Raw genomic sequence first — 12,682 nt, 5'->3', positions numbered from 1 at the left:
GTAAGAGTGTAATAGTCAGCAATAAACAGAACGGATTAATGACTTATCTTCTCTTTGAATGCAAACTGAAGGAAAGGAGAAAAGCCGAATCTCAAAGGAAGCGTTGAAAATTCTGTGGTGTTTAATGAGAACATGATAATTTAAAAAATGGTCTATTTTAGCTGACAGCGCAGTTCTATGTAAAAACAGATCTCTTTCGTTTGATATAGCCATCTAATCTTATGTTATTTTCATTCACATTTGTATATAAACTGGAATTATGATTTGAATACGATAAGTGGAAATAAAAATGCTTGTATCTCAAAACAGGTGTTTTTGGAGTCAGCATATTTTGACCAAACACCACAGAATTTGAAAGATAAAAAATGCATAAATTACGAGCAGGTTTTTAGGTTACCGGTACCCATTATTAATAATAATTATAATAATAATGATATTATTATTAATATCACTATTATTAATAACAATATAATTAATAAAATATGATCGTAACCAATTAGGTGCAATAATTATAAGAGTTCACTCTAAATCACTACGCAACTTTTGTTTCACTCTTTATTTTCCAGTAGAGGTTACTACAGTGGTACAAGAAAGCACTATATTTTTAAGTACTTCCAGAGTTATTGGTAGATTCTCTATAAAGAAAGACTTCTTTAACATACCCCATATTTAGGCATCGGGAGGTGTAAGGTCATATGATTTCGCACCGTTTAAAACTTACGCCGTTTGCGTGTATAAGTTCATATGAACGGAAAAATACTAAACAATGAAGATTTTTTTCTTCTGTTGTGAGAATCATAATTACAGCACTACACCAAGCACTAAATATATTATAAAATATGCGTAAATATTCAGGCAAATAGATAAATGGTGTCTAGGTAACATACTCAGTAATCGAGCGATAATTTCAGCACTGTCACATACTCAAGTTAGCCTTGGACCTTGTTACAAACCAAGACCAAAGCGGTTATCATGGAAAAAATTGTTGTTTGATAATACGTACACTATTACTTTACAGTATATTTATGTATGTGTGTATGTATGTATGTATGTATGTATGTATGTATGTATGTATGTATGTATGTATGTATTCCTTTTTTGAGCAGCATGTTCCATTACAAATGGAAAGTAATACTACATGCCTAGGTTTACCTTCAAGTACATAATCCATTTACATTATATATTATTATGTTGTCATTCTAGATTAAATATGGATTAGTGTAGTTCATCTACTATGTGTAACTGCCAAGATAATATTGGTACTTCTTAATCTGACTTATTTTCCTATTCCTAACCTATGAAGTACAAGAATCTATTTACATATTCTAACATTAAAATATTTACAGTATTTACATATTTACTATCTCTTGATCAGCCTATTTTCAGATAAATTATACCCTCTAATATTGTAGCTTATTTACAGAATGTAAGTAACCTATTTTTGACCCTTATCACTTAATTCTGACTTTTAACCTATCTTCCCAAATAACTTATCCTTATATACTAGCCAGCCTACTGTAGTTGTTCAAAGTCTATACTATTTGCAAACTTTATAAAATATTTTACATAACTTTTCACTAATTTTGTCTTGTCCACAGGCCACTTTCCACCACATTTATGTATAGACTGGATTAGTGTTCTTCTTTCCTTTCCTAATTTCGTACAGTCATAAATGATATGATCCACTGTCTGATCCCCATCCCCACAGACACATGTCGCACTATTCTTGATTTTAAATCGATGAAAATATGCGTTGAGTCTTCCATGTCCGGTCAACAGAGTCGTCAAGTTAGGAGTTACTTCTATCTTCAATTTCAGTCTATCTTGGACACTAGGGAAGAACGCCTTGGTTAGAGTACCTTTGGAAGTAGTTGACCATTCACTTTCCCATTTTCCTTTGGATATGACCGCTAGCTGGTTCCTTACTTCACTCATCGGGACCTTGTCGTAACAGATCTGTAGATCGACGTCACTCGCTGCCTGCTTCGCTAGACGATCTGCCAGTTCGTTACCGTAGTTCCCCACATGAGCCTTGACCCATCCGAAGTCCACTAGCCATCTGTCGTTCTCCACCAGCCGTAGATTCGTTCGGATGCCTTCAATTAGGTTGTTGTGGTTGCTTCCATTCCTTCGAGAGTCCAGAGTAATTTTACTATCAGTGTAGATGGCTATTCGTCTTTCGTCTAATGGTCTTTCACCTATTGTTCTTAGTCGTTTTATATTGTCTAACGCTTTCATGATAGCAAGTTGTTCAGCTTGGTTATTTGAACATTTATTGTCTAATCTGAATCTTAGTTGTTGGATTAGTTCATTACTCTGAAATATTGCTACTCCTGCTCCAACTCCACGTTCACTTTTACTGCCATCCGTGTATATTTCATACGTATATTCTGTATTTTGTTCTGTTTCTTTTATGTCGATGAGTTCTGCAGGGTGTGTCCAGTTCTTGTGCTGTATTATGTAGTCAAGATTTAGACCATCGTACTTATGTCTTGTTTTTGCAAAGTACAAGTTTACTATTTCCTCTATCTTGAACAAAATGGGAGTGAGTCCAGTAACAACGCATAATGCTTCATATGAGGTGGTTCGAAATGCCTTTGCAATACGTATGTTTATTAGCCTCTGCACTTGGTTCAGTTTTTTGACGTTGTAATTCCTCTCCAAGGCATCTATCCAAACAGGAGCCCCATACGATAACAAGGGCAGGATTGCACCTTTATATATGGTTCTTAATGCTTTGTGTTTAAGACCCCAATTTATCTTGGCGGTTTTGGAAAGGGCATTAATCAGGCTTGTGCATCTTTCTGTTACATATTTAATATGTTCGTTGAATCTAAATCTCTTGTCAATGATAATTCCAAGATATTTAATCTTGTCGGTTTGTTGTAGTTCCTTGTTGTTGAGAAAGATGTGTATATCTTTTTGTTCCCTTCGTTTCCTTCGTGTTATTAGCATCGTCTTCGACTTCTGCTCATTAAATTTGGTTTTGTTCTTTATAGCCCATGCTGCTATCTTATTCATTTCAAGATTGGCATAATTTTCAGCTTCCAGAATCGTTTTCCCCCTTGTTATCACGATGAGGTCATCTGCGAATGCTATAACCTTTGTGTTTGCGGTGTACTCTAGGCTGAGTAATGAGTCGTACTGTATATTCCAGAATCCCGGTCCGCAGCACGATCCTTGAGGGCAGCCTTTACTTACTTTCTTCTCGAGTTTGATGTTGTTTGCCGCTAATATTGCTGCCCTTTGGCTGAAATAATTATCTGTGAGTTTGTACAAGTTACGTGGACAATGGAATTTCCTCAAAGCTTGCATGATACTCGGCCACCAAGCTGAATCGAAGGCACCCTGGATGTCAAGACTAACAAGCACCAAGTACTGGTTTTGCCTTAGACTTTCTTCTACACAATCTTTTAGTGCCATTGCAGCGTCCACAGTACTTCGTTGTGGGGTGAAGCCAAACTGATTGCCATTCATCAAGTTTTTGGTTTGGATATGATGCATTATTCTGTCTATTAGTAGTTTTTCGAGCACTTTCCCACTTGTATTTAAGAGGCTTATCGGTCTAAATTTTGTGACCTCGATGCTGGCGTCTTTATCTGGCTTTATAATAGGAAGTAATCTTGCTTTCTTCCATTGTTCAGGAAAGTAAGCTTGTCTGAGGCAATTATTGTAAATGGCTGTCACGTATCTCGGTAAAATTTTGGCTACTTGAAGTAAAACCTTGCTAGTTATGCCGTCATCTCCTGGTGATTTATTCGGGTCCATTTTTTCAATAATTCGCCTGATTTCTTGTTGTGAGAAGTCGACATCATCTTGTGTTTTTAATGGTATTCTGTTTGTCTCTCTTACTTGTTTATGGTAGTTGTTATCAGCTGCTTCTTCATCTTCTGGTACGAAGTAGTCTATCATGTGTTGTAATGTTTCTTTTAGACTGGATGTAAGAGAGCCATCTGGTTTTTTCAGAGTTGTCAACGGTATGGGTTTTCTTGTTTTCCCGGATGCTATGCGATAAACCTCGTTCCATGGGTTGCTTGATGGTGTTAGACTACAATACCGTTTCCAGGAGTTTATTTTTTCCTTAGTCATTGTTCTCTCATACTCCCTTTTGGCTTCCTGATATTGATACCTTCGTTCTTCTCTTAACTCTTGGTTGTATTTGGTTTTCTGATATCGCCTTCTCGTTGCATTTGTTTTCTTCCGCAGAATCGTTAACTCGTCTGTCCACCATTGAATTGTTTTCCTATGGGTTAATTTTCGTGCTGAATTTGATGTTCTGAAACACATTCTGCATACTGTTGTGATGACTTCTTCATACTCCCGTACTAGTTTTTCTGTATTGGTTTCTTCGTTGGCGATTTTGCTTAGTTCCTCGTCAAGGTCTTCGGTTGTGTTAATATCTGCTTTATTTTGTATTCGTTTTGAAAATTCTCTTTGTATCTTATTACTGAAATCCTCGAGTTGGCCCTCTTTTATTATGTATTTTGTACCCAGAAAGGTTTCCTCATTATAATATTTATGATTGCTTATATTGAAAGTAATAAATCGATGGTCTGAGCAACTTTCTTCTTCTCCACACTTCCATTCATTCACTTTGGATACTAGTTTGTCATTTGTTATTGTAAGATCAATATTGCTCTTTCCTGTGTTGCTCTCAAATGTGGTGAATTCACTAACTTCATTCATTACATATAATTGTTTTGAGCTCAGATAGTCTTCAACTTGTCTGCCTCTTATGTTAGTATTATTGTCGTGCCATACCGCTGACCTGGAGTTACTGTCTATGGAAAATATTATTCCAACATCTTTCGTATCTTCTAATATTTTGTCCAATTTTGCGAAGTCGTTGTTGATATCTGTTGTAATGTCCATATACATGCTAACTGCGTAGAATTTGTAATCATTATATAATATTTCTACAACTGCCACATCTTCGTCAGATAGCTGATTTAGTAGCACCCCATCTATTCGTTCATTTGCAAGAAGTACGGCCGCTCTTATTCTGTTTTCTCCTTGTGAGAAGATTCTGTATTTCCTGGTGATTCCTGCGACTTTGTTCTGTAGTGTGTACGGTTCCTGGATAAATGCAATGTCCACGTTATTTATCTCCATTATGTGCATAAGATTGCTAGTAGCAACTCTTTTGTGTTTTAAATTAATTTGTAGACATTTAATAAGTTGTGTATTCCCTCTGCTACTGCTGTGATGCTTGAGTCTGTTGTTCGATCTATATCCTCGATCATTATAGTTCGCCGTGCCACTGGTAGTTGTAGCGAGCAGTACCCTTTGATTTGCTGGGCTCTCCATTTTAATATTCAGTATTTTGTTTGTACCTCTTGATCATCGCTTGCATGCATGGGCAGTTTTTGTCAAGAGATGAATGTTTTTCATCTACTTTTTCCACATTGTATTTGTTAAATGTCATACAATTAGTGCATTTATATTCCTCTTCTTCTGCCTTGCATTCACTCAATTTGTGGCTTCCAGTGCAGAGTGGACATGTTTGCTTTCCTTTGCAATTTTGTGCTCTGTGATTATATTTGCTGCAGTGATAACATCTGTTTACTTTTATATAATCGTCAACGTTACATATTTGCCAGCCCATTTTGATTTTCTTGTGGACCAGGATTCTCCAGGATTCAGGTTTTACTTCGATTACAATGTTACGGATACTTCTTTTAGTTTTGAAGATGAATCTAGGTGTCAGTGATTCTTGGCTTAGGTTCAACTCAGGGTTTTGTGATGTTATAATTCCTGCAGCATTCTCCACAGTAATATCTTCAGGAACGTTAAATATTATCACATTGGGATTCCGTAGTTGAGGTGTGTTGACTTCAACCTGTTGGCTGCACTTCACTTCAATTTCTTTACTTAACACTTCGATATCTTCCTTGCTTCGGGATTCTAAAATTAGTCTTCCGTCTCTCAGTGCCTTCAATGCGTTAACGCCAGCTTTCAGTTGCGTTGGATTGATATTGCGTTTCAGCACAACTTTCATGGCTTCTGGAGATTCATTATGTTTTTATTTGAGAATTAGTTTGTAATTCTTCTCGTAGCTAACCTCAGGCCTATCTGCTGATCGTTTCCCTCGCACTGCTGATGCGTAACAATTCTTTGTACCTTCACTGAGTGTAGCGGATGAACCCCTCAATTCTTTATTATTAACTGCAGACGTTTCAGCACGAATTTTGTCTTCAGCTTTCTTAATCTCAGTCTTAGCCTCATTAAGTAACTTATCTTTCTTTTCTATGTCATTTTTAAGTTCGCAAAATGATTTCCTCAAATCACTTACCGATTTCAGTATTACTTCCTTCAGGTCGCTTCTCAAGTTTTTACTTTTTCCCGTGACACCTATCAACTCTTCAAGAGCGCTTTCAATCACTTCACTTACTTCTCCCGCCATCTTAGCTAGATGCAGAGAGCGGGTATTGGCTTGCTAACACGCAGGAGCACACTAGCACCTCGACACGACACTCTGCTACGCACTCGTGAGGTATTCCTCTTTTTACAGGTATACAGTTTGTCACCAACACGTACACAGTTTCTCACCAGTGAGGATGAGTTACGCACCACTAACACTCATAAGGCTTTTCTCCGACTTCCGCACAGTTACATATATACAGTTTTCTCCCGGTTCACGGAATACTAGATCCCTAAAAGATGGGTTGCGATAGATTTCTACCAACACATTTCGGGAATTTACTACTTAAATACAAACGCTATCTATATCACTACTGCTATTTATTTAGTGTCGCTAACATACCCACGCCCTGCACATATACTATACTTAAAATCTACAACACTTTCATACACACAAGTATCGAACTTCTACACGAGATCAGTGTTCAAACTGGAGCATAAAGGTAACGCACACTCACTCAGCCGCCATCTACCTCATATCATGTATGTATGTATGTATGTATGTATGTATGTATGTATGTATGTATGTATGTATGTATGTATGTATGTATGTATGTATGTATGTTGTGTGTATGTATGTATGTGGTTTTTTGTGTGTATGTATGTATAATATGCGTGTACATGCGTGCGTGTGTGTATATGTGTGCACGAGTGTCTGTGTGTATTTTGTGAGTTCATAGAGTAAAAAACGATTATTCCACTAGTATACAAATGACAAATGAGTGTGTGAATGTACAAATTGATGGATGCATGTTCACACGAATAGCTGTAGAATGGATTAATAAATTAATGCCTGATTAGGTGAAGATGTGAGTTGACAGGTGGATGTATTTATGGATGGATGCACAAATGTAGCCTACATTTAGATAGATAAATGCCCGATAAACAAACTGCAGAGAAGGATGGCTGAATTGTTGATGGTTGTATGATTGATCAATTGAGCATGGATGAATGATGGTTGAATACGTGTCTATTTTGATGTTTGGTCTGGAATATTATATTTTCGTCTTTGGAACTCCAGTTTCAACCTTCCAGATCTCATTTAAGTGTGTTCAATCAATAAAGTGTTGAAGCCGATAGGATCGTGACCTTCTTACCATCTAATTGCATGCAATTATGCTCGACTTACCATTCTTTTGAAAATTTCAAGGCTTCGGACCTCCTTATTCTGTTGATGCCGCAAATAGTGACTGCTGGGAAGTCCGTGTTCCAGATGGGGTAGTGCGCCGTGTCCAGAGCGATGAGGGTGGGACTGGTGTCGTTGCGCCCCCACTCGATGCACACCATGCTCACGGCCGCACATATGCCTATGAGCAACACGATGCCCCACAGCACCCTACAACACACCAATCAGTCGAGAAGCTGACACTCTGATTAATTTGCAGTCTCGTTCCCAATGCAAACAAACCGCTCGGCATGACAAACATGTTCCAAGACAAATACTCCAAGTAATGTTCAGACACGAAGGTAGATATTAGGTAAACCTTCATCGCCATGATTATCAACACCACCATCACAGTTATCAGCATTTGGTATGAACCTCGGTATCATTCTCTACCTCCATTTTAATTGGTTTGTCCATCGAGTCTTTTTTACACGTTTTTATTCGCTAATTCGCTTTTATCTGTGGCTCAAACGCAAGTGCGCTGGCGTTCAGGATTCGATCCCCAGCCAGAATTTATGGTGCACAGAGCAGACTTTGCATACACATTTTCTAAGGGTACTCTCGCATCACTTTACCAGTCCACGAACTTTCTCCACTTCCCCTTATTTCATCTATCATCTGCATCAGTTAAAAGTAGGCTGATTGAGGCCTTGGGTAGTAAGAATTTTCGATGCTGATATAGGAAGGGCTTGGCCTTCCAGGCCCTGACGCCTATCAGGTGTTCGTCTCTGAATGTGATCAGATCAGGTTCTGTCAGATCTGAGACAGGATGAAACACCTTTAAGCATCACGAATGCCATCCAGGCCACTTGTCTGTCTTGGGCAATCATTATATGTAGGGTGGAAGTAATGTAACTGTGCGGACTATAATAGTTTATTTCTTGGATAGAATACAACAAAAAATTTAAAATAAGTTACGAGGCTCGTCCATAAAGTAACTTTCCCACTCGTCCCATAGCTAGCAAACATATGTTGCGCGAAGCGACTGTGTGTACGTGATAGAATAATGTCCTGGCATCGCGCATGCGCTAGCGGAACTTCCCGAGTGCTCTCAGAGCTTCATTGCATTGCTTGAAGATGGACGTTCCTATTCCAGCTCCCGGCGAGTGTGAAGTGGTAAAGATTTTCAGTGCACAGGGCATAGCCCCGATTGAAATTGATCGTCAGCTGTGCCAGGTCTATGGGCAAGCAGATGGTGCGTTGCTGCTGTAGACAATTTTCAGCAGGACGCCAAAATGTGCATAATGATGAGCGCAGTGGGAGACCAACCATCATCACAGACGACCTTGTAGAGCAACGCACCATCTGCTTGCTCATGACGTTAGGCTCCTAGATCTGGCGCAACTGACGATCAATTTCAATCGGCGCTATGCGCTGTGCATTCAAAAAGTTTATCACTGACCGCACTTCACAGGCGGCGGGAGCTGGAATAGGAATGTCCATTTTCAACCAATGAAACGAAGCTACTGGGAGCACTCGGGAAGTTCCGCTAGCGCATGCGCCATGCCAGGACATTACTCTATTATGTACATGCAGTTGCTTCACATAACATATGGTTTGCTAGCTGTGGGACGAGTGGGAAATTTACTTTATGGACGGACCTCGTATATCATAATATTCCATAGAATTGTAATACTTCATTATGTTTGAGAAACGATTGTACTCTGGATTTTGAAGTTTTCAAACACATAAACTAAACATTAAAAAATTACCAAAATTATTTGCAGTTTATTTAAAAAATAGTTACGTAATAACTGGGTTATGTGATACGTATGTTTTGAAATTTTCTCGCTATTTTCCTAGCGCTTAATGTGGTATTTTTTCTATACTGGTGTTTAGTGATTATAGCGAGCGCGACTTGTAATAATTCAAGATTATGAGACGAAACAGCACCTATAAAAATAGGAAGTACCTTTTATTATTAGGCCTATCATGAGTCCATAACTTTTTTATCTGTGCAATCCTTGTCTGGGGTAAATACGTTCGGAATTGTTGGTAAGACTACAGAATTTGAATGTGTTTTGATGAGAGTAGTTGTATAGACGAGAATAGGATGTACGTTTTGAACATGGTCAGTTAGATTCCCTAGCTGAAATGTCACTGAATACCTCCAACTCAGTCACCTTAAATTTGGCATCCATCCCATATTTTGGTTTACTGGAAGTTATGTCTACATTGTTTTCCCTAAAAGTGAATTGAAAATAGCTGTTTGTTTGTTTAAACTGTACTTTAAAGAGTTACGTCGTGTTATGAAAATTATTGGTTTATGTTTTACCAGAGATAGTCAAAGTTTTGCAGTGAAATGACTGTTTTGTGTAATCGTACAGATTTGACAAATACATCAGGCGCAATAACCTTTGGTGATTCTTTTGTCAGTAACTGCCAACTTTTGCACTGAAATGAATGTGCTGTACAACCGAACATATCTGGAAAATACATCAGGCGTAATAATCTGTTCAAAGTGCATATTTATGAAAATTATTTCGTGATTCTTTTATTAGTGACTGCCAAAATTTTGCACTCAATTCAATCTGTTGACAACCGAACAGATCTGACAAATGTATCAGGCGCAATAACCTTTACAAACTGTATTTGTGGAACTAATTTGGTGTATATTTTACCAGAGACTTTCAAAGTTTCATAGTACATAATGACTATTCAGAAAACACTGCTTCGTCGAGTTAGTAGAACGTCTATATTCACCTACTTAGATATAACACGCGGAGCAAGTTCCCTGCAATCGGTAAGGATCGTCTTTTGGTAGAGTAGTAGTATAAGAGTACGCGGGGTTGTCTCAAGAGGTATTTATCCCACTGATTACTTATGTAAAAATATTGGCATATTTATTTTACTGTACTTGTTTATAATTATTGCATTATATTATAGTTCGTTTTCAAACATCAACTTTTTTTTTCCGTGCTTGAATAACATTTTACGTAAGTCATTAATATTATTATTGCACAACAACTACCGTGTAATAATAATAATAATAATAATAATAATAATAATAATAATAATTTATTTTCAGTGCAACATCAGTCCTATGTATTTTGTTACTTTTTATATAATTGCAATGCAGTTTGAGGGTACAAATATATTTTGGGGGTACGCTAGCAAAACAGATTGAATACCACTGAGGTAGAACAAGAAAGGCAAGGTATATTATGGACAGTAAAAAAGTCGATCTTACGGGAATGGATATTTTTAAGAGTTGGTAGTTCACTACAAAAAGCGAATCTTATACAACGTTAATACAAATTAATTTTATTTCCTAGAATATACATTATATATGTGAACAGACTACAATAATAAATGAATGAAAACATGAATGAATATAAATAAATGAATGAATAAATAAATAAATAAATAAAAATAAATAAGAAAGAATGGAATCAGTAAGTGAAATTATGAAGTATGGAAAGTAGAAATGAATGAAGGAATAAATGAGGAAATACATCAATAAATAAAGTATTAAATAAATAAAGAAAAGAATAGATATAAATAAATATTATCTTACTCTGTCTGCAATATCCTTAAGATTTGCGCCATTTTCAAGGCGTTGAATAATATTTACTTTGTCATAAATGCTCAGACTTGGAAGTGTTTGTGACACGATGGCTTACCGGTAAGCGGGAGTTTGGATTCTCGTCACAACAGACCACGTTGTACTGTTGTATCAACTACTGGGTTACTTAGCATCAGTGAAATTGATGATAGCGAGATGAGGCCGAGGATTCGCTATAAATTACCTGACATTTGCCTTACAGTTGCAGAAGACATCGGAAATAACCTAAGTAATCAGCCCAAGCGGAAATTGAACCCGCACCCTAGAGCAACTCCGGATCAGCAGGCAAATGCGCTACCGTTTGAGCAACACCAGTGGCTATACCTTATTGGAAATAGGTCATGCTATACCTGTGCATCATGAATGAAGTGAAGTTCGACGAAATTTTGATACTGATTATTGAAGAAAAACCTCACATAATGTGATAAGCAAAGAGCGTCGTTTAGAGAAGAAAGAATGAAAGATAATAGTGGCTTTTAAAAGCTGAAAACAACGATCGTTAAGTGAAGCAAACTGCATTATTAATTGTCGTTTGGGGTTTCACTCTATATCCATGATTAAATTCAATAGTTGTTTTATTACTCATCTTTCTTCTTTTATTATTTTTGTAGAGGCGTTATGGCAGAATTAAAAAAAAAGTTAGGTTTAGTGATGATAGTTATTCTGAGATTAAATTTAGAAATGATCCTCCATGTAGCAACTATTTAAGCGGCACTGCTATGCGAAGTTCTAGACACAAAAATGTCCTGCGAATTCGTGTAATAGTTTAGGTTCAACTTGTTAAATATTTTAATCCATTCTTCTATACCTGGAGAACATTTTCTGGTAATTTTCTGTCGTGTGTTCAAATATGATAACAAAAGCACCATGCTAATTCCGTTCCTCGTTTATTGGATCTGTCACAATGTGATAAACGAAGTAGTACTTATACACAATTCGCTTTTGAAGTCTTTACCCTTACATAGTAATCGTGCATCTCTTGTTAGATCCTTTATATTCAAGAATGCAGATTTATTTTTAATTGGGTTTTCGTGATAATGTGTTGGGGGAAGCGGGAAGATCGTCGGATAATCCGATGATCGGTTAATCGAGAGACGATAATCGAAGATCAAATAATAGAACACCTGGAGCTATTCCTCTATTCTCTCTGAAGTTCCTTCAGTCTACATGAGGCATGAATAATCAGTAGAGTTGTAATAAATGTAATTGTTTGGAACGTTAATAAAATTATATATTGAAGAGTATTTCTGTCGATTTCAAATTCACTGGTATTGTGATGTTCTATGCGCGGCTGCCTCGAAACCGTACTGCGAAGCAATGGTGCAGAACCAGTCGCAACTTGACCACAAACTGAACTGCATGAGGCGGAGCAACCGTGGCATGACTTTGGACAGGGCATATGCTAATGAAGGCGGTTTACCAACGATCCACCCCATATTCGATTCTAATCAGACCACTCTGAAATATTTGCTTTAGCCTACTTGTTGGTGAGTTCTGCGATTTAACTCGACAGAATTTACGAATACATTATC

General features: G+C 37.3%; 2 protein-coding genes across 2 annotated transcripts in view; one reads left to right on the top strand and one right to left on the bottom strand.

Moving 5' to 3' along the window:
• LOC138700056 (alpha-2Da adrenergic receptor) overlaps window positions 1–12,682 on the top strand; it is a 687,508-nt gene that overhangs the window by 275,808 nt on the left and 399,018 nt on the right. The gene's annotated exons all lie outside the window — the stretch shown is intronic.
• LOC138700054 (sodium channel protein Nach-like) overlaps window positions 1–12,682 on the bottom strand; it is a 198,292-nt gene that overhangs the window by 147,280 nt on the left and 38,330 nt on the right. The window contains exon 3 of the mRNA XM_069826358.1: window positions 7,550–7,756. Coding sequence (XP_069682459.1) covers window positions 7,550–7,756 — 207 coding nt within the window. The remainder of the gene's footprint in view (window positions 1–7,549; window positions 7,757–12,682) is intronic.

The sequence above is a fragment of the Periplaneta americana genome, chromosome 5 (genome assembly GCF_040183065.1).
Source record: "Periplaneta americana isolate PAMFEO1 chromosome 5, P.americana_PAMFEO1_priV1, whole genome shotgun sequence".
Lineage (NCBI taxonomy): Eukaryota > Metazoa > Arthropoda > Insecta > Blattodea > Blattidae > Periplaneta > Periplaneta americana.
This window is presented reverse-complemented; position numbering and strand designations above follow the sequence as displayed.